At 43.8% G+C, this 22,384-nt stretch overlaps 1 protein-coding gene across 1 annotated transcript; it reads right to left on the bottom strand.

Moving 5' to 3' along the window:
- Positions 1 to 469: 469 nt before the first annotated feature.
- Positions 470 to 6,217, bottom strand: HEBP1 (heme binding protein 1). Its single transcript, XM_027721266.2, has 4 exons — positions 6,050 to 6,217; positions 5,763 to 5,901; positions 4,099 to 4,279; positions 470 to 2,862 (listed from the first exon to the last, which is right to left on the bottom strand). The coding sequence occupies exons 1-4, from the start codon at positions 6,125 to 6,127 to the stop codon at positions 2,691 to 2,693; spliced, it is 570 nt and encodes a 189-aa protein (XP_027577067.1). The 5' UTR covers positions 6,128 to 6,217; the 3' UTR covers positions 470 to 2,690.
- Between the last annotated feature and the right edge of the window lie 16,167 nt (positions 6,218 to 22,384).

Raw genomic sequence — 22,384 nt, 5'->3', positions numbered from 1 at the left:
TCAGGTGTCCACTACTGTCCATCACTGGCAGCAGGGCACTGACCTACACAGGCCTCAATGGCACAAAATGTGTAACATTTCTGGATTGTAGATCATGTTGAAAATCAGTCATGAGCATCTGCTTGAACACTCGTGTTCACTGTCTGTGAACTGCAGCCACAGACACACACCATTTTCCTCAGGTGAGCAGGCCCCTAGTTTCTACATTAACACAAATGCATCACTCAAAGCCTCTCAGAGGAAAAAATGAAAGAGATTATTTCATCAACTCCCATCTTGCACAGTCAAATAATGCAGGGCCACACCAGGATACCTAAAATAGCAATTTATTGGAAAAAGCATTATGACTATTTATAGATGCTGTGACATGATTAGTACCTGAAAAAGAAGAATAAACTGGCAACCTACAGTCCAGCAAATCAACAATTCCCACTGAGCTCACAAAAGTCAATGATCAACACAGAAGTTGTAAATTACAATATTATATTTATTTCAAAACTCCAGAAAATGCAGACAAAACACAGGCATCTTTGCATACAGAAAAGGCAATTCAGTTTGCTTAAGGCTTTAATATAATTTAACACTGTTTATGAAACTCTATCCTGCCTGCCACATGCAAAAGGCCAGTAGCAGGGCTGCTGTAGGCAAAGCCTACAGATGTGATTACTCTTATAGTTTGTTCAGAAGCTCTCACTCTCTGTTTAGAGTGTATGCATGTTATGGAAAAACCCACCATGCTGCTGAGATGCGCAGTTCTCTTCAAGGGTTATAACTGGCCTTCCTAACATCTGAGATTTCACAGGATAAATTTTGAGAAATGTCAAGGTTTTGATAATTGCAGGACATTCACCACTGGTAGCCAGAAAGGACTGTATCCACAGTATAAACACAAATTCCAAAATGAACCTGGGAACACATGAATCAGACAGCACTGTGCTCTTCCATTCCTTACCCATACAGGTAAAAATAATACAGGACATGAATAGGTCCCTTTGGATTTAGGAATGGGCTTAAAGGGGCATTTGCTGCTTAAAAAATTCCTTCGAAAGCTAATCCTTTGTCTGTCTTGATTTCTCTTTTGATTCTCCCTCCTCTGCATTGCAATCACTAACTGCAGCCAATAGCTTTTCCCTTGTTGTTTGTTTTTAATTAATATCTGCTCTTTTTACCCATCATGAACTAGCTGCTCTTGCACAGTCCCCTCAAGTGACTGAAACACTCTCGTGAGGTCCGCAGCAAAGCTCTTTTATGGCTCAGCAAGAGAGAAAAGGAAAGCACATCAGAAACTCAAGTTTTCTCCTTTCACTCCTGAGATTTGTTCTCTGTAAGCAAACAGCTTGATCAGCCAAAAGCCAAGATGCCATCTGACAAATGTCTCTTTCAGCTCCAGGGGAAAATGGCCTTTGGAAAGCACCTGAGCTTTCGGGCACTCAATCATCAGAGGACCACACCTCTTTTAGTAGAGGTAATGAATTATACAGGCACCCACAGCAGCATGGTGTGGGAGTGCATTCCCACTGAGGGCATTCTGCTGCGTCTCTGGCAGAGCCCACAGCTAAAATGCTGGTTTGATGCCTAACAGTTCAATATTGTTGGTCTTCTTGAAACAAGACCCACACTTGGTATTGTATTTGAAGTTTCCAAAAGGCTGTTATTCATCATTTGATATAAGTCCCAGTTTTCAAGAACAGTCATGTCCTCCTTCTCCTCTAAAGAAAACAGCTGCTCTGAGTAGCCCTTCAAAAACAGACACCATTTAAGAGAAGTTTTTTTTAAAGATTGGCACCCAACAGTAGTTTCACTATATGTTCACCATTCTTCAAATGCACCCTCAGATCACAAATGATAAGCATCTGCTTTCTTCCCAGCCTATATTTTTCTAATTCAATTAGATTACCAAACACATTTTAGCTTTGGCCCTTGTATAGGCTGGTTTTAAAGAAATGTTACACAAAAGCAACAGGAAGGTGAGGAAATGATCTTGGGGTCTCCAGGTCACATTGTCCAGCTGCTAGCTGAGATCAAGACATAGCACGCCCCAAAATGTCTCACCTCAAACAGAAGAACAGCTGCAAACAGAAACCTGGATCTTTCTCTAAATGACATTTCTCAGTCAGATGACAGAAGCGTTGATCTCCTGCACACTCTGAATTAAAAGATGTTTATTTTCACTGTGCTGTGCTGGCAGCAATGCCTGTGTCCCTTTAGACTGCTTGTGGAATGGCAAAGATAAAAGCAGCATTTTACAGCTGCAGAAAACTCAAGGAGATAAAAAACTCACTGTATGACTGTATGCACTTTCATCATGTTCCCCTGCACGTCTCAGGTGAGACTAATAGTCTGCCAACACTTGGACGTGACTCCTGTCAGGCACCAGTCTTGCTAATTAAGTACTTTTGGCTTTCTCAGCACTGAACTATGGGAGCACAAAGGAGATAAAAGCAAGCTTCAGAGAGATCAAGAGAGTCTGTGTAGCTGAGGACCTGGTCTGGAATGAAGGAGCAGGACCTTCAGGAGGGTCAGCAAGTGTTCTCCTAAAATGGCTGGTCAATAAAAGACTAAGGCATAGGTGTGGAGAAAGGCAATGATAGTTTTTTGCCTCTGCTGAATTATTAGTTTATTTTAAAGAGAACAGGGACATAGGGTGGGGAGGTTATCAGTGCAAGGCAGCAGCACGGGGAGCCAGATGTTCACTCTTTCACAAACCAGACCTCATTGCGTCGTCCATAAGGCTTCATAGGGGGGTCATAACCATTGCACAAGTAGAAATCCTTGCGGTATGCAGCTTCACTCCCCAGAGCAGCCTTCAGCTTGGCAGCATAGTTCACGTAATCCGTCTCTTTGGCATAGCCACCAAACTGCCTGTAAAGAAGTCAAACACAGAGAGGTGTTGAGCAGTCCTGGCAAAGCACAGAAAGGGAGAGAGAGAGAACAATATATAGCCATGGTATATTTAGACACGCATTTTGGTCCAGGTCCTGCCAATATGTACTCATGCATGCACTGTTCATTGTGAACCAGCACACTTCATCTGTGATAGATGACGTCTCAACGGTTACACAGCCAGGGTGCAATCATCCATTGGCAGACCCCAAATGCATCCCCCCAAACATCCCCATGTGTATCACTCAGCAGAATGGCCCTGCCCTCTGAATCAACACCGTATCAGAGGAACAACTTTCTAGGACACAAGGTTATGTCCGTCAGCTCAGCCCACACCAACGCTATCAACAACCATATTCACTGTGGTGTTAACAATCATCTGCTGGAAGCCTGATCATAAAGGAAAGCCAAACTCTAGCTAGCCCAAGAAAAAGGGGAGACATTGGCAATTAGAGCACATGATGCTATTTAAAAGGAGTGGGCTGGAATGAGTCTGGTTTATGTCGAACTCCCACCAAGAGGAACTGTTTTCACATCAGCCTGCATCTCACCACCTTGCTTCAGGGCCAAGCTTTGAGACAAAACAGCCTGATATTGCAGAACTGGCCCACGCCCAGAGCAAAGGCCAAGCAGCAATTGCAGGCAAGTTCAGAGTCAGCCGAAATAGTTCAAGAAAGGAAGCAGAGGAACTTTCAAATGGTTAAAGACAAGGTGAAGATCTTAGTGCTAATGTTATGCTAGTTTTCATCCAGGCTGCCAGTCAAGAGCCAAAGACATCCAAAGGTGATTTGAAGCAATGAAATTGCTTGTTTCCATGGTGAACTCTAGTGTGAGTCCATCTAAATGAGACTTTAGCTGACACCTGTAGTTTGACATGAACCACATCAAAGGACGTTCTTGATGACTACGAACCATTTGGATCCCAGTAAGTGGGGAAAATAATAGTTTTTGGATAACAGAAATGACTCAGTATCTTTCAGGGCTAACCTCCACACTAGTTTAACCAGTGGAAAAAAGTCCATATTCCAAATCAGTGCAACATGACTAAAGGTAAGAAATTAAATAAAACACCTGTCTTCAGTGTAGACATACCCGTCCATCTCTACCACATGCACCCTTGTCCAGCAAGTCACTGGTAAAACAAACACTGCACTTCAGAGCATGCTAAAAAGACCTCAGCGCTTAGGACTGGAAATCCCAGGATGCATTTCTTACGTGGAATAAATGGTCATCCCCTGTCTCTCTTCAATCTTAATGCTTTCATCAGTAGGACAAGGAGGGTTGTCTTGAAACTGGCTCGGGATTCGCAGAGACACTTTCACTTTCTGCTGAAAGGAGCCATCTTCAGCAGGAAAAGCAGTGATGGAGACAGGAGCAGTCATGCCCATACCAACCCCTGAAAGAGACCACAGACACTGCTGAAGAAGTCAAGGTTCTCAGGAACTCAGAAAATTAACAGGAGATTCACAAAAGCTAATTTTAGTTTAGGAAAACTCCTCATACTGAATTTCTTGTATATTCAGTCAGGAGTGGGTCCCTCTGGGGCATGCAGGCAGAACAATCATATCAGGCTTCTGCTCGGGCCAAGCTCTCTCTCCACACAAGGGCCCTGGGAGACAAGGGCCCCAGGTGATCTCCGGAGCGCTTTTTATTAATGGTGCTGGTTTTGTGGTTCTTGGAGACACTCTGTTCTATTGACAAATCACTTCTAACACAACAGGGTCTATAGTTCTGGGGCAGGCCACTGGCACATAAAAATCTAAATCAGCAGTTAAATTGATACTATCTGCACTTAGTCATGAACCCATAGCCAACACTGGGTGACAGAAGCTTTCTCTTAAACCCTTCCAAATCCTTCCAGACATCCTACAAGTTCCAGTACCCTAAAACATAGCGCTGTTATGGCTTTAAACAGAACTGACCATGCTGTCCACGCTCCAGGAACAGCATGCTTTTTCCCAGCTCATTAGCACCAAGAGGCATCACATGGTACTGAAGACCATTTTTCTTCACTCTTCTTGCAGCAGTAAGGAACCTCCAAACCTCAGGATCAGGCAGCCACAAAAACAACTGAGATCAAGCCATCTTTCTCATTTATTTTCCTTTGATACCATAGCTGTGTTTGTGTCTCATGTTATAGAAGGCACCTTTTCTGCTACAGCAACAGGGATCATCACCTTTCCAAAACACACTGCTGTAAATGCCATTTCCCACTGCATCCAGCTCCTACTCCCACAGAAGACTATACCAGTACCTCTACTAGATGCTGGAGAAAGGTGTGTGAGCACATGTATATGCCTCAGAACTACTCTGTAGTCGTCTCCTGCTATAAATGGTTAAAATGCACTTACTTTAGTAAAATGAGAATTAGAAGCAATCACCTGGAAGTACTGTTATAAAACATTATGAAATACCATTAAAAAGGAAGCTTCAATACCCTTTCATGAATAAAAACTGCTAGATAAAATGTCAAGGGCGGTTATTTCACTGCCTACAAGGCACATCATAGAACCTGTGTCCCAGATACCCTGGATTTCATCAGCTACTGCTCACCCAGGGAGCTGTGATAGATACATGTCTGCCTGTCCTCATGTTGTACCAGCTGCAAAGTAACTCATTCCTGCTTAAACAAATAATTTTTGACATTTTACTCTGAAACAGAGATGGGTTATAAGTGGATTCAGCATCAGTTGGTTGGGCACGATTTAAACTGGCGAGTTTACTTCTCCCAGTGATGAGCCATGCCCATCACAGACTCCCAGTGCCGGGAGCCACAAGCCAGGCGGACCCGCGGTGCCATCGCCTCCATCCATGCTGCCTTCACCAAGCCTCAACCACAAACATCCGCCAAGTCCCCTGGGGCAGGCAGCATCTCTCACCTTTGTCGTTGCTCCCTCCGACGTACTTGAGGAGCTTGACTGCCCCTTCCTTCGAGGCTTCGTCGAACGGCTTCCCCTCCAACTCCACCGCCGCAAACCGCCCGCCCTCGCACGCTCTCTCCTCGTAGCTGACCTGCTCCTGGGGAAGGAGGTGGGGGATGGAGACGCTGCCAGGAAGAATGCGCTGCCCGGAGGTGATACTCTCTTCCCCTCACAGCGCCTCATCAGTTCCCGCTGGCGCAGAACCCCCGCAGGGAACAGCGCCGGCCGCCCGCCCCGCCACAGACCTTCTCGCCCTTGCTCAGCACCCGGCAGGGCCATGCCTCCACCGTGCTCAGCAGGGAGTTCTTCACCATGCCCAGCATGGTGCCGCGCCGCTCGCTCCGGTGCCGCTCGGCTCGGCTCTGCCCCGCTCGGCTCGGGTCGGCCCCGCTCGGCCGTGGTGGGAGGGCCCGGGGGCCGCCCCGCCGCCTGGAGCGCGGCCATCGCCCCGGGGCGCGCCCGGGGCCGCCTGCGCCGCGGGGCTGGGCCGGAGCGGCGGGACCGGCGGGGAGCGGGCACGGCGGGGCTGGGGCAGCGGGAGGCGGCCCCCGAGGGGGAGGTGATGGAGGGCGCCGAGAAGTGTGAGGAGTAACGAAGTGCGGGAGCAGATGGTACTCATCCGGAGGAGAGAGATAGCGGGGAGAGGAAGTACTGGCGAAGCGCGTAGAGTGGCACAGTGCTCCTGCAACTGCAAAATCATAACCTTTTTTTTTCTTTTTTAATTTAATAAAAAGAACTAAAGGGGAACACAGTCGGTTTTTAGGTTTTTAAGACAGTGAATTTGAGGCAGTGCTCTCCGTCTCTGGATGTTGTAAGGTTTAGGAGAGGGGTAGATCTTAGAAGCCCCTAATGATACTTGGTCTCCCTTGACTGACCACCCAGCCAGTCACCTCTGCTTAAAATTCCGTCCAAATCCCTTCCCAGAAATACACGTAAATGAACACAACAGGGAGCTTAGATGACTTATGTAGCTGGATATATTTATATGCATAGAAGACTTAGACACTTTCATGACCACAAGTGTTTTTTTGTTGTGTAAGCCATGTCAAAGGACAAGTACTAGCTAGAGAAAGTGTCTTGCACAGGATCTTTTAAGAAGAGGTTAGCAAAGGCAGAAATCAAATACCGGTCCCTGGGAATCAGTCCCATGGATCAGACGAGCTTCCCCAGGCAGATGAGACAGTCACCTCGAGGTCATTGCTCAGCTGGACTCCTGCCTACTCAAATCGAAGGTGAGAGGTGCAGAAGTAGGCTGACACATAACTTTCCTATACTCTTAAAGAGCAAAAAAGAAAACTGTAAAAGAAATATGACATTAAAGCTTTTCCATCTAAAGAGAGAGGGCCGTGCAAAGGCAAAGAAGTTACAGAAGCTGGCTGTGATCATCAGATTGAACAGGCCGTGTTCGGATCAGGGAGCTGGGCTGGAGCCTGGCATGGACTTTCACAGAGTGAATGACGGGCTGCTATCAATGGTGACAAGGCCACAAACCTGGTAATTTATTAACCATTTATATTTTTTTGTTTATTCACCATTATGCAAGAAATTGCAGAATTGTAGTATACATACGTTGCATACTGCAACTTATTTTTTCTCTTTTAAAGCAAATAGTTTCTCCATTGTGCTGAGAAGTTTTTGCCAAGAGTACCAACTTGCACATATAGGTAGGAACACATGGACTCCTTTGTTTCTGGCAGAAGCTGGTGGTAAAATGGTGAAAAGTAAAAGCATACAGTGATCTGGTCTGGCCTCCCATCTCCAGCCATCTGTGACTGAGGGAAGTCTCATCTTTCTGTTTCAAGTAGTCCTCAATTAATTTTATACAAATTCAGGTTGCCTGATAGAATGCTCATGTCTAAGATATACCATGAAAGCTGACATTTATGTTGTATTCTTCCTCCAGATAGGCCAAAATAACCAGCAGTCCCTACAGTCCCGAACAAAGCATCCCTTGGAGGGACCAGCAGTGTGTGCAAGCATGCAGCTGATTCTACAGCACAGCCTAGTAGCTCTAAGTGCAGAATAACAAGAAGTTAGGAGCCTTTCTCTCCTGTTATTCCTTGTAATTTATGTAAATATATTCTGGGATCAAAATACTGTACATTTCCTGAGAAATTATGATGACAACTTCAACAAAGGCACAATTGTATCCTTTTATCTGCCTTTTCACAGTCTTGATTTTTCCCTTCTGTAGCTAAGCTGTGTTTCAAATTGCCAAGCAAAAGCCAAGGAGAGAGTTTCCAAGTTAGAGTTTTGTTATTTTTTGAAAACCTGAACTCAGAGAATTTACATCCGGGAAATATTTATCAGATTGTCTCATACACTGCTCATACCTGCCCACTCAACTAACTCCCAGGTTGCAGCCAAAATTCTTACTGTGTTATTTCTTCTGGTTTATTCTAAGGATTTCATATGAAACTAGTTTTTTCCCCTTTCCCTCTGGAGGTTATTGTAATGTCACTGAATTTCCTTCCATTAACTCAGGCTTTGGGAATCCTTAAATAGCTTGTCTGCATCCTCAGTGCTTATGACTGGATAGTGTTTGCGAAACAACTATCATGCCAGCCACCCCCACAATCACTTAGACATGATCCATTCTTTATTTCTGTTCTCATAAATTGCTTCATCCAGACCTTAAAAAAAATGGTTTCTTTTCCTCCCTGCCTCTCCTGTCTATGTTTCAACAGATTTCATGTACACAATTGACTGCTGTGTGGAAATCTCTGTATTGGATTTATCTTCAGAGACCTGAAGGGCAAGCCCACTCTATCCTCTGTTCAGTGCATAATTTGATTTTTGCACTCTTTTATATCACCAGCTTTATTGTCAGGAAGCCACAGGCAAGGACAAGCTGAAGTCAGTGTATTCTGGGTAATCCCCGAGGGACCAAAGTCTTTGGGGTGCGTAGTCGTTAATTTTCTACAGATCTTAATTGTGTTAAAGGGTGTTGGGAAATGTCTGGAGGTCAGTGCTTACATGTGGAGAAAATACTCTGTGAGTTAGACACCAATCGAAATCTGTGATTTCGGGGATTGAACAATCTCTTAAGCTATTTTGGAAAATCCTTCTGGACACCTATCTATGCCATTCGATGTCTAGATAGTTTTGAAAAAAAAATCCTGTGGTTCCATGGGTCTTGGCAGAAGTCAATTCAATGTCTTTCAGAGTGCTGGAAATTCTGAACATATCTGCTGAATAACATGGTTCTGAGTGTACAGTCTCAGGTAGCTAAAAAAACCCAATTTTGCAGAAGGTGGATGTTCAGATTTGGTCCCTAGCAATTAACATATCTTCAGTCTTGAAGGATGATGCACAGACCAAGGTTATCCAACCCTACCCACCCTCTGAACATGTGAACACGAAGAATAGGTTAAGGCTATATTTTGAAACAAAGCTTCCTCTCCCTCTCCCTGCCCAGCTGGAAGTGCCAAGTACTAATCCATCTTTCTGCATTCATCAGTTGTTCAACTCTTTTGAAGTTCAAATTCCCCAGCTGTTTCAGATGGAGTGCTTTAAAAATAGGATAGAAAGAAATTCACCTGATCTTTATATAAAGAGCTTCCTCTGGTAAGCAGAAAGAATGACTGTATAGCCTAAAGGTATTCACGCACAAGTGGACTGAGCTTGTCAACTCTTTTTGCTTGGGACACAAACAGCCATCACTGAAGAACAGGGTCAAGTCTCACCTACTGACCTAGGTTTGGAAGGCAGCAGCAAAATGCGGAAATTCTGGTCTCCTTCGAGAAGCTGACTTGCGTGTGCTTTGCTTTATTCTCTCCAGCAGCATCCCACTGAGAAAGGCTTAAGCAGATGAAAAAATTAAAGACTTGCCCTTTTTTTCAGGTAGACAATTAATTAACTGCTCTGAGGTCTCCTGCGAACATACAACCTTCTCCTATGGATCGGAAGTCTCCGCAGCTGAGTATTTCCACGCCTTTGGCTCTGCAGAGCGTTCAGTCGAAGGGGAAGGATGGTTTTGCTGATGACATTGAGGCGTTCATTCAGTTCTTCCAGCCTTTTCCTTATCGACTGGACTTCCCTCACGAGATTGTCCACAGCCGCAGAGACAGGGCGGAGACTACAGATAGAGTAATACAGGAGAGTAACTCAGTTTAGGGAGTGTTCCTGAGCATGCAATGTAATTTACCATGACCTTGTGTTTCTTAACAGGTAAGGGCCCTTAATGATGAAAGAGCTGCAAACAACCATTAAAAGATGCTTCCAAAGCTACCCTTCCTCTTGGGTGTTGGGAATTCATCTGAGGTGCCACATCTGAACCCAGGAAACCATGAGCTTCAGGATCAGCATGGGCAACATGGTCTTTCTACCGTCTGATTTTAATTAGTATTATTTAACTAGGAGTAGACGTGGAGTCTGGGCCAGCGATTCCCATGCAGTACTGTTAGTCTTCTACATTTCCAATGAACCAGCCTGTGTCCTTGCCAGCAAACTCTTAATTGTAAACCCAATGCAGGAAAAATGGCTGGATAGTCTCATTACATCTTCCTGGACTAAAGTTAGAACTTTCCAAATACAGGATTTAATATCATCCCTGTTAATCTTAGGCACCAATGAATTTCAGCACTGTCAGTGTAAAAGCTGTGATGAATTCTGTGCTAGAATCAACAGCCATCATGCAAACAGGGAGAAATCCACTTGATGTCAAAGGTCACATATAATCTATGAACTATATCCTCCTGAAACCCTAATTTGTACAGATATTGTGTGACCTTTTGACTAGTGCCTTTTTTATTCTTCTAGCCTTTTCAACTGGTTCAATGGGTAGCAACTGCAAACAGATTTTTTTTTATTGTTCCTAAAGAGAAAGATGAATTATGGAAGATGACCACTTGCTTTGTGAACAATTCTGATTTGAGTTATATTAGGTTTCTAGTAATTCCCACTATTACCCTCTCCTCTCTCTCTTTCGTTGCCTTTCCCACTCTGTTTCCAGAAATATGAGATTGAAGTAAATTTTGTGAATGTGCTCAACAGTTAATATTTCCTGCAATGCAAAGGGAGAATATGATTACATGAACTAGTGAATGGCTTTCTCAGATCTGTGTGTTAGAGACTGAAATAAAAAAACATCACGGGCCAAATTAGCTTCTTCTGCCTGCCTTGTGGCCAAGTCCATGTGTGGGTTTGTAGCACAATTCATTTTTTCCAGCCTGTTCTCACAGGAGTGAGGTGCCAATGACATTTTCTTTAGGATAATTCTTGTTATACAGTGATGGCAATTGAGAACATTTCACAATAAATAATCAGCAGAATATTCAGTTTACTAATCTGACCAGCTAGCACAACAGATACCAAGACAGTGGGTTTCATTTCCCCCAACTGAGCAATATGAAAATTCATCTTAAAGCAGATGAATCCTGCTCAAGGAAGAACACCCAGGAGAGGACTGAATCCCACCTCCAGATCAAGGCAATTACCTGGAGAACTCAGGCAGTAGAGCATTTGGGTTGTTCAGCAGGGTATGCTTCATTTGCCAGAAGATGTCATTTCCCCATTTCTCAAGGGTTTGAGTAATGCTGTTAACACCTTCTATGTTGACCTTGTCAGCTAGGTTAGCAGGATGTCCATGGAAGAGAGGAAATAAATGTGACAGAACAAGAAAACATGAGGCAGTGCTCTGAGTTTGATTCCATTCCCCATCACAACTCAGTTGCAATGAAATGCCAAATGATTCCATTCCCCATCACAACTCAGTTGCAATGAAATGCCAAATATTAAACATATGGAGGATCTAAATTAAAAAGCATAATTCTCTGCCTCCAGGTGCCCAAATTTTCTGCTGTCACTGGTTACCCCAGCTGATTATTTCTAAAACCATTTTTTTCACCATAAGTCTCAGTAGCTACCCAGGAATCAAAAAAGAGCAGTCATGAATAAGCACTGTGGATCTCACTCCAAGGACAAAGTAGGCAAATCTGCAGCTCTGAGTTACTGAATGCCTCCCATGCTGACCCACCACCATCCTACCGCCTTCTCTGTAGTTCCATTTCTGATGCTGGTCCAGAAAGTCCTCCTGGGATTTACTGCAGGGCAAAAGGATGAAGAGGAGGGAAAGAGTGAGAGTCACCATGATGGTTGTTGCAGGATCTTGACTTCCCTCTGCTCTGTGGAAACAAAAAGTCTTGCTTACTGCTTTATTTATTTCTTTCCTCTCTTTCACCACTTCCCATCTGCCACCACAACACCAAATTTCTCTCTGATGATGTTTAAAAGATCTCTCTGATTCTTTAAAATGTTGTTCAAGTTGCTCAGTATAACTTTTACAGAAGCACAGGGACTTTTCTGTTTCACAAGTACAAACCTTACTTTCTTTTCAAGCAATCAAGTGCTACAGAGATGCTTCATCATCTGGCAGCAGCTGTGAAGGTAGTTTTGCTTCATATGTAGCTGTGTTGGGATAGCACCTTATAGCTGTAATTGTTCTATCAATGTCAGGAGGAGGCAGTACCAGGTATAAAAATAGCCACATCTCCACTTTTTGGGGAAACAAGGTAAAATACAATGAAACAATTAATCAAGTATTTCATAGTGGACAGGATAAAAAAAAAATTATCTTTTTGATCTGATCCATTAATCAGTGGCAACATCTTAGATGCTGTCCAGTAATGGAGCCTCAAAGGCAACCCCACCCTCATGTACTATCTCCACCTTGCCCTGGTGTCTCTAAATGTAAGAGGACAAATCAGTCTCTCCACAGCTTATTCATGCTGATTTGTTATTCTGTCCTAATTAAGTCGTCCCTCAGTGTTGAATCTGGTATTTTTATTTAAAAAAAAAAGTAATGAACAGCTGTTCTGGTAGAAACTGGCTGGAAATATCAATTATGCACATATTGCACATAGCAAACAGAAAAAATGCATTGCCAAGTTCATGTGTTTTAGTGATGATTTCAGTCATCTGCAGTCACAGTGATAGAGCAGCTCATGTGAGAAGTAGGCACATTTAGAAAATCCAAATTATTCCCCTGTTTAGGTACATGCATCAAAAGCCTAAGGCCTCACTGCAAACTATGAGGATATTAAATTGCTTTTTGAATATCATATAATCCTTGTCTAACAATCTGGGAAGAATTTAGTCACGTCAAAGCCTACCAGGAGCTGTAGCAGATAAAGCAGTAACTATATAATTCCTTTCACTTTGTCCCTTTCTTACATTCAATCACTAGTGTATTCTAATTGCAACTCCATTTATTTTCCCACTATTTAAAACAGCAATATGAATATAGCCATATGTCATGATACTTAAAAAATATTATGTTTCGCCTGTTGGGATGTAATTTGTACTTAGTATTCTTCTAACTGAAGTATTCATTTAAGGGGAAAAAAATTACCTTCTTCCTATCTCACACATACACACACCTCTTCTTTGGCTCAACTCAGAGCTGTTAAAATGAAAATCTCTAAGAAGGTCTGACGATATCACCAAGGCTCATAATGAAAAGGTCCTCATGGACCTTCTTCAAAGTATTTGCATTGACACCATAGCTCCTCTGCCTCTCAGCTTTTCCAGATAAATACTCCAGCCTTTACACCTTTTTTTTCCTCTCTTTCTTTGAATGACTATGCACTGCACATGCCTTTTTAATCTTCCCTGATGGGAAAGGACTTAACAGACACCAATGTGTCCAATTACAAATTATTTGAAAATGCTGCTAACATCAAGGAGGCACTGTGGCTTCCAAGCTAATTTTAAAACTTCCTGAAGAGATTGTCCATTCCTTACTCTTTCCACCTCCCACTTGTTTCAATACCCCACAGCTGAGATACTTTGATCTTTCTGTATTTGTTAAAAGAAGGGTGGTAATAAATTCCACCTACATCTGATACTGAAAATCCAACCTACTTGAGCTCAAACTTTTTAAAACATCAGGTGCCCAAATGAATCACAATACCCACATGTTCTATTTGCAGGGCCCTTCACAGACCAGTTTCCTTGTAGTTTTGTTCCCTGCATTCCTGAGGGCCTACTGGATTTTATTATCACAGTAAACATCAGGTTATAATCATTTTTGAAATAGATTCTCATACCTCAGACACACAGAAAATGAGCACTCTTCCCTCTGTTAAGTGGAACTGTAGAAGGCAAATGGATATTCACTAATAAGTTTCTAGCTGAAAAGGTCTGCAGGATCATCTGTAATAGGAACCAGATCCTAAGCTCATTCAAATATGTCTTCTGATCTATTGCAGAGTTGAACTTTAAAGTACTATCAGGGTAGAACACATTGATAAGCAGGGAGAACTCTCTCACATCTTCAGATGGAAACTCTTCCCTAAATGCAGAGGATAACAATAACAACATATTAGCTTTATCATTGTTACTATTAATTACAGTAATATGGAGAGCTGTCAGAAAATTACATCACATTCTGCCCTTGAAGCCGGGTAGGTTCAGTGATTCACTGGACAATTCCTTCATCTGCAAGCAATGAAGACAGACACATTTGTCTCATTATTACCCAATATTTTTTTCAGCTTTTCACCTTTTGATTCCTCACTTCAATACAATAAAAGAGCTCAGCTAGCTCCATACCCTGAGCACAGCCCTGCTTGGATCAGCAGCTGTGCCATCCAAGCCAGAATCCCTGCCCCAAAGCAAAGCAGTATTGCCAGTATTTGAGCTCCCATAGCTATCCTTCTCCTGTTAACCCCTACAGTTTCTTGTTGACCTAGTATACTCCGTTTCTGGTGCTCCTCCCTCCTTACACATAGTGGGTAATCACAACAGAGCACTGAGATTTCACTGGTATCTGTCCCAGACTTTGGTACACCAAGGTCAAACGAAATAACTGAAGTTCGCTGCTCATGTGTTGTGCTGCCTGCTAGGATACAGGGAAATTGCCTAGGTTATCCGCTCCTGGTACCAAACACAGCTTCATTGAGAGAGCCCTCTCTCCCACAAAGCCTGAGGAGAACATACTCATCCTGTTGCAGACGTGAATTGTTGCATTACAATGCAAAGCTTGCCTACCCCTTGTATATCAGGAGAGCTTGAAACCTTCCCCTGTACTTCTGACTGCTCTAAACATGTGTGCTCTCTTGATGTCATGCATGAGCATCCCAAGGTTGTTAGCTCAAGCCCATGCTTGCTTTGAGAAGAGGGTTTTGTTGATTAGTGTTAGCAATCACTGTGATGATATCTAAAATGAAGGATTTTTTTTTTCTGCAGCATTGAATTGAAAGTGAATTACATTTGTGGTTTTCATTTGAGGTTCATTCTCCTCTAATAGCTTTCCCAAGTTCCTTTCAAACTACTTTCAAACTAAAGCTGAAAGTGATACTCGATTTTGGGTTGTTTGCAGAGAAATAAAATATACTTTTAAGTGAATTGGAGTTTGATCTCAAGTAAATAACAAATACAAAAAATGTATCTCTCACTACAATGGTAATGGATATTTAAACATCAAAGTAAGTTTAAGACTCTCTATTTTGTAAAGGATCTTAATAGATAATAAAGCTATTTTTTCAGACTGTTGGAATTTCTCTATCTTTATTTCCATATGCAGCATTTTAAGAATGTGATAAGGTTATATTACTTACACACACCCAACTAAAATGTTCTGGTTTATGTATTAAGTTCATGAAGGTTTAAGAGATATAAAACAAACAGCTTCATATTAAAAAAAAGCATATTGTAGCTGCACACAATTTATAAGTTAATGCCAGTTCTGCAAGAGCTCCCAGCCTGGGATCCTGAAAAGTCTCTGAGCTTTTAGAGGAGAAAGCTGCCAAGACTATGAGTCCAGAACAATTAAAGTATTTGCAAGCTCTGCTTGCAAAGCGGATGGCATTTTCTAGCTCTCCAAGCAAAAAAAAAAAACAAACCAAAACAAACAACAACAAAAAAAAGCATATGCTTGTAGTATTGTGTAATGATGAAATATAATGAAAAATGCCAAAAATAATTTTGAAAAATTGGGTCTTACAATATTAACCCACCCACAGTAGTACAGCTAGAATATCACCTGTTTCAAAAGTCTTTATTATAAATCCATTGTAATGTATTATTCTTCAATTTATGTGTGTGTGTGTGTGTATAACGCTGTATGTTGGCACATGGACATGCTCAGCTTTGGTTTGGAATAACAATATGTAGGAATAACTATATCTTGGATTTTTCAAGTTTGGCAACATATTTGAGTTAAATAGTGCTTTTTCATATAATTAGGAGCTACACTGCTCATTTTCTACCCAATGTTGTAGGAAGGCAAAGAGTATCTGAATTCCTTGAATAGTCTGACCATCCTGCTAAACAAAGAGATCTGATTGACAGCCCTGATGACTGAGAGGTAGGGTGATGCTGTTGTCAGCAGCCAGCCATACCAATGATAAAGAAGAAAAAAAGCTAACTAGGTGCAAAGCACACATCTATTGCAATTTGTAACATCAGTAAAGGACTGTTGGTTTTAAAGAGGTAATATGCACCTTTTGCCTCTTCGCCAGGTGCTCCTGCTTTTTCAGGATATGTCTTATCTTCAACTCTCTTGTTTAGTGCTTGGTGCTTCCTCTTAAGAAATTTCCTCTCTCTCCTTGGATAGGCATCCACAGACCTTGCACTCTCCGTGTCTGCCTGTCTGCCTGACTCTAAGGATTTGCTTGCTCTTTCTTTCTACCTCCTTCTCTCTGCACATTCCTATTCTCTGGAAACGTAAGTAACAATCCTCCAACTTGCACGTCCATGCTAGTCTGCACATGAACTCTCCTCTCCTGGCTCTTCCCACTGGTGCCTTTAGAGTCCCTCAACTCAACAAGCTCTTTCCGAGGTGCATGAATGTGTCTCCTCCAGAGGAAGAAACAAAACATTCCTGGGAAAGAAGGCAGAGAATTGCATACAGACATTACCTTTGCTCTTGAGGTCAGTCCTTCTGTGACGAGGCTTCCGAATCTCTGCCTCCCTGCTCCTTTCTTCTCCTTACTACCCCCTCTGCATTTCAGCTTGCAACGAGTGACGTGTCCCTCTTCATTTCCCTGCTTTCCACATTTCCAAAGTCTTTCCATGGAGCCTCCTCCAGCTGTACCTCTCTTACCCCTCCCTCTCACTCCTGCAAACTAGCCTTCTCCCCCCACACATGGGAGCCTTATGGGAAGAAAAGCTTGGGCGATGGAGCCCTTCTCAAAAACAGCTCCATCTGCAAGGACACCCGTGTATTTTTGCCCCCGGTTCTTTTGGGCAGCTCTCAACTGCTGGCTCCCCGGCACAGCTGTATGACTTCTCTTAACTAGTCACAGTTTCCACTATGCAGTGCTTCTTTCTGGCTGCTTGAGCCCTCCGGTCGTCCAGTCATGAATTTGTTCACCACGTTGTTCCTGCCTTTTAACTAACATGCCAATTAATTCCCTGCTGATTAGTTCATTCCTGATGCACTCTGCCAAATCTATTTCTAGTGGAATAAACAAGGAGGGATGAATCGGCTGCAGTGTTGTTGTTTTTTTCCCTGACCCCTTCCCCCGGATCTGCGCCTGCCAAATCAAACAGGCTCAGGTCTGGTCAGTACTCAATAAGGATATTTTCAAAGAAATGCAAGGTGTTAAAGTGATGTTTTTTGTGAAGCAGGAGGTGGACCCCTGACTCTGGTCCTATGTCTTTGTCAAACTGAGATTTCGTTGTGATTTGAGAGGATGTGCAGCCCCACAGCCCAAAGCTGCAGAATTGCTGCACACACAGGCTCATGACTAGACCCATGGCACTGCTTGTGAGTACCTTGGCCAAATCTGCATTCTTTTTGATATTACTTCTCCAGTATCAACTGGCAAGAACACCCGCTCTGTTTCCTGACCAGCCTATTCTTACTTAACTCAATGTTCCACAGCCAAGATGCTGCACTCAACAGTGAGAAAAAAGCTGCTTTTCTCACAGGGCGAAGGCCTGTCCAGTCACTCAGAACAAAAGCAAACACTCAGAAGTAAGCAGCCAGAGGATATGTGCAAATGTTACAGACAGAGCAGTTACAAACACAGCATCGTGATTGAAACAGACTGATGCTGGTTTAAAGCAGGTGAGGAGCATAAACATCATTTTGTCAGCCATTTAAATGCACTCAAGAACAGAGAGGTTCCACTGGAACCAGACTCAGGGGTATCTGCTTCACTGACACCAGAAGCATGTGGTTTTGGCTGCTTCTGCTCCCCCAGTCCCACTGGCTCTGTGGCAGGGAAATTTCTGAGAAGACTGCGTTGTTTATGGAGCCTTGCCATTGAAATGGCAGGACACTCATTTGCGAAGTTATAAAACACTAGTTTTTAAAAGCAGCCTATAATATACAGGCGTAATACAGATCAACCTCCGGAGGAACTGGAAACCTATTTTTTCAGGGCTGGAGCAAGCAAACAAAACGTCCAGGCAACAGGCAAATAACCCAAACAATCATCTGCCTCCAGCTGTTCCCCATTCAGCATGTGGCAAACACAGTCCTGTTATGCCTTTGCAACTCCCTGCTAAGAGGAAGCGAACTGCTGATGGTCAGTGTGAGATGAGGACACCAGACTGAGGAATACTCTGAGCAAGAATCCCTCCATGAGGGCATGGCACAGAGACACCGGCTGAGCAAACCTGATGGAGAAACACACACACTCCCAAAATCCTGGTCCAAATCCAAACTGTGCTGGTGAAGGGTTGCAGTGTGTACCCAATGTCCTAGTCCTGTGCTGGCAGCCTGCTAGCTCAGGACAGCTCTCAGCAGGCAGGAGCGTGTATCAGCAAAATTGCCTGTTCTGTGTGCCTCCTTGGGAATTGACAGGACAAGAGGGAGCTGTATCTTTTCCCTTCCCTGTCTCCTTTCTGCTACCATCCACATTTCCACTGCCCAGCCCACTGTCACCACCATGGCTGCATTCAAATAAGGATACCCAGCACCCACGTGCCATCGCTACCACAGCAAGCATAGACTAGGGAACTTTAACACAACCAACTAACAAGAAACTCCCTTTTTTTGTTGTTGACAAATTTATGTAACTGTATTGTAAGCAACAGCAGGATGTTCCATTTGCTGTCCCGAATGAGGACTGCTGCTTCCAGTCAGTTTTTTAAACTTGAGTAGCCTAGAATGAAGCTTGATTGTGATATGTGTGTGTCTATCTGTGGCTCTCTCAGGACACACAAGAGCTCTGAGACAGCAAAACCCTCCTGGAAAGAACAACATCTACAGAAACATTTGTGGTCATCTCCCCAGAACCTGGTTCAGCCCATGGCCTTTGGGCAGGTGCAGATTTAACAAGCTAAGGGCAAAACAAAAGGGACACGAACCTTCCCTTGTGCCTGGCAGGGTGTTTGTGCTCTGGACTATGTGGGAGAGCAATATATGTGAGGGTCTCCTCAAGACTGCTGCTTGTGTCCTGCCCTGGCTGCCACACACACACAGAGCCAAAATACCCTGAGTGCAAAAACTGGGCACCCCGAGTGAGATGAAACCACAGAAGAATTCCTAACACAACATGGGGAACAGATGGCAGGCTGGCTCTGAGATGTTAACATCTGTAGGGCTGGAGGCCTTTTAAAAGTCCACACATGAGCCACCAGGGATTTCAATAAAGGTCTGAAGGGAGACAGATGCTCCTGTGCAATTTCTAGGAGCATCCATCTTTGGAGCTGCCCCAGGGGCCAGCTGGCCAGCAACTGCTGGACTCTGACTGGTTTCAGCCCTCCATGCAAGCCAGAAAGCAGCCCATCTGAAACAGCTCCTCTCTTCCCAGCCTTTATTGTGCTGGTCACCTCCACCACTGCTGTGCCCATTCACCTGCCTGTCCCTGCACAAACCACCACTGCTTTGTCTTACTCACTCAGTTGCAGCCATTTCTCTCTCACTTTAGATCGAGACAAGTGCTGAGCATCTGTGAAGTGTTGCACTCTTCCCCTGGTACCGTTTCACACTTGCTTGGGACCCCTGCAAATCAGTAAATAAAATGTCTCTGATGCATGATGCCTCCTCCCTTCCCTAGCTGAGATGACTGCATGTCACTGCTCCAGGCACAGGCACCGCGACTGGACTCAGACTGCCCGTGGCATCACCATGGGCTCATGCAGGGAGGCCAGGCAGTCAGAGGAAGCCACACAGAACAACAGGGAACACAGGTCTGGCACTGAGAGCCTATACAACACTTCACAGCATGCGTTGACCCAGTGTTGTCAGACCCAACAGGTTAGAAGGAAGATGGCAATTCCCAAGGGTCTATCAAGATATATGCTTGCTGCTGGGCAGTTTGCAGGATTTTGTAGCAGATGCTGCCTCCCCTTTTGCATAACATGTCCCTTTATTATCTACTGTCTACTCTTACTTTATTGCTTCTCCAGTTCATATGCCACTGGGCACTTCCCTCTGGGCTCTCAGCCACAAGACTCCCAGCAATGGCAGAACAACAGTGAGACTAGAGATGGACCCATCAGGAGTTTGGTTGGGGCAGCCGTCCATAGTAACTCCCTCAACTAACACACCCTATGCCTGCCCCTGTGAAGGCAGGATGTGGGCACACTCCACAGCCTCAGGTGCTGCAAGGCTTAAACTTTTGCACAGTTCTGAGTATCTTTTGGCCTTTTCTCATGCTGGGGTGAACACAGGGCTGCCACTGGTTTTACTGCCTGGGTTCGTTAGAAACTATGATCATCCACTCAAAATTGCCTAAGTGTGTCTGCTGTTTTGCACCTGCTAGAAATGTTATTGTCATTTTTCCTGGTTTTACTCGCTTTCAGTGTTTCCTCCTGTTAGCCTTCACTGCTTGACTGTATTTGTTTGCTGCATTTCCTGTTTATTGCAATGTCTGCTCCTGTGTGACTCCTCTGTCACAGAAGAACTCAGCTAGGCACAGGAGGAAAGAGGATGGTGCTCCTGGCTTGTCCATGTAGCCATGCAGAGGAGAAGGGTGAGACAAATAGAACAGGCAAAAGCATTAGCTTAATGCTAATAGGAGTGCCAGGATACACGTTATTTCTTCCCTCTGGACACATGGAGAAAGGGACAGCTGAGAATAATTCCCATACCGGCAGCTCTTCAGGAGGCAATTGCCCCTCTGTTCTTACAGCAGAACTGTGTGCAATCACTCCACTGTGCAGCTTTGCACAAGTGACCTTCTCTAGGTTAAGGACCTTAAATAGCAGTGTTTAATGTGGGTCCTTTCAGTGTTAAAGAGAGCTTCTTGTGCTGGCAAGCTGGAAAAGGCTATAATTTTCTGGTAGACAGGTGTCAAGAAGCAAGTCAGTGAGGTGTGTCCCAGTTAAACGTGCCCCACTGCAATCCAACCCAAACCTCATTCTCCATTTGTTTGGATTAGCCCCATCCTTTACTAAGTGATTGGCAGGAAATCACTGCACAAAAAGGGCAATGCATTTGCCTTGTGGGAACGTCAAGGTAGGCTGGTCTAGTGGCTAAAGCAGAAGAGTACTGAACAAACTAATTGCGGGGCAGGAGAGGCAATATGCATGGCCTGTTCCAGAAGGAAATCAAGGAGGGGAAAAAGAGAAGACAGCTGCAACCTTGATGCAGAGCTAGAGTGTGTTATCTGGGATTGCTGGACAAGGCAGCTGTCCCTACGTATTGTGTTCTTGCTGCTGTTCTAGGACTTCACCCCTCTCCTTTTGTGTGGAGCGATGGTGAGAAGTTACTGTAAGAGGTGACACTGAAAAGGTTTCCTTATGGTGTTTCCCACCAATTTTGAGCCAAATGCAAAGTCTTCTGAACTGGTCCTATTAGGGTGGACCCTGGATATCACTACAGTTTGTGTAGTTTGGGTGAATATTGTGTACCTGCACAAAGATTCCAACACACTGGCATTGCAAAGGGCATGGGTCAGGTCAGAAATCAGACATCCAGCAAGGCACAGCAAATTTACCACAGGCAGGGTATTCAGGACAGCAGGTGCCAGAGTGGGCAGAGAGGGCTTGCACAGGCTTAACACTGGTAAGGGGCTGGTAACTGTATTTTCATGCTTTTTGGCTTGTAACATTTTTCTGAATGACCACATTGTCTACCCAAAGCTCTCAGACTTCCAGACTTAAGCCCAAGGATCTCATTTTTCAGCATCTGGCTTTTTCAAACTGCTTTGGAAAAAAACATAAATAAAATGAACATTCACATAAACGAATGATTTATTTGCAACTTTTTGATTGATATAGTACACTTGACAAGTCCAATTTATATGCGAATCAGCTTACATTCACAGCATAAGGAAGGAAAACTTAATTTCTCATGCTTTGCAAATCATTAAACCCCCTGAACTCTTTGCTTAGTCATATGTTCCTCAAAAGGATCAGTTTAATCACAAATCACTTGTCCTTGCAATCCATTAGCCTCACATAGAACTCTGGGCTTGGAGAACAAGCCATTTTTGTGGGAATGCATGAAATTAAGAGTGGGCTATGCTGTACCACAAATGTAAAAGCTTTGCAAATTATGGACTTTTGCAGTGTATGTGTGTGCACCAGATGTTAGAAGATCACAAATGAGGACACCAGATTTCCCAGTTCCTGCTTCTGGCTGTTTTCTGCTGTTCCTTTGCTCCCAGCTCTAATTGGTACCAGAAGCATTTTCTTAGAAGGAATCACTCTGCTGGACAGCTCTTGCTCTGTGTATC

Source organism: Pipra filicauda, unplaced genomic scaffold (genome assembly GCF_003945595.2).
Source record: "Pipra filicauda isolate LSUMZ 115617 unplaced genomic scaffold, ASM394559v2 scaffold334_size1588553_pilon, whole genome shotgun sequence".
In the NCBI taxonomy this organism is placed as follows: domain Eukaryota; kingdom Metazoa; phylum Chordata; class Aves; order Passeriformes; family Pipridae; genus Pipra; species Pipra filicauda.
The sequence above is the reverse complement of the archived record's forward strand: the minus strand, read 5'-3'. Positions and strand labels throughout refer to the sequence as shown.

Coding starts and splice junctions, on each gene's coding strand:
- HEBP1 (XM_027721266.2), bottom strand. CDS start 6,127: ATGCTGGGCATGGTGAAGAACTCCCTGCTGAGCACGGTGGAGGCATGG. Junction 5,902..6,049: donor TGCTGAGCAAGGGCGAGAAG/GTCTGTGGCGGG, acceptor CTCCTTCCCCAG/GAGCAGGTCAGCTACGAGGA. Junction 2,863..4,098: donor GGGATGACCATTTATTCCAC/GTAAGAAATGCA, acceptor ACTTCTTTACAG/GCAGTTTGGTGGCTATGCCA.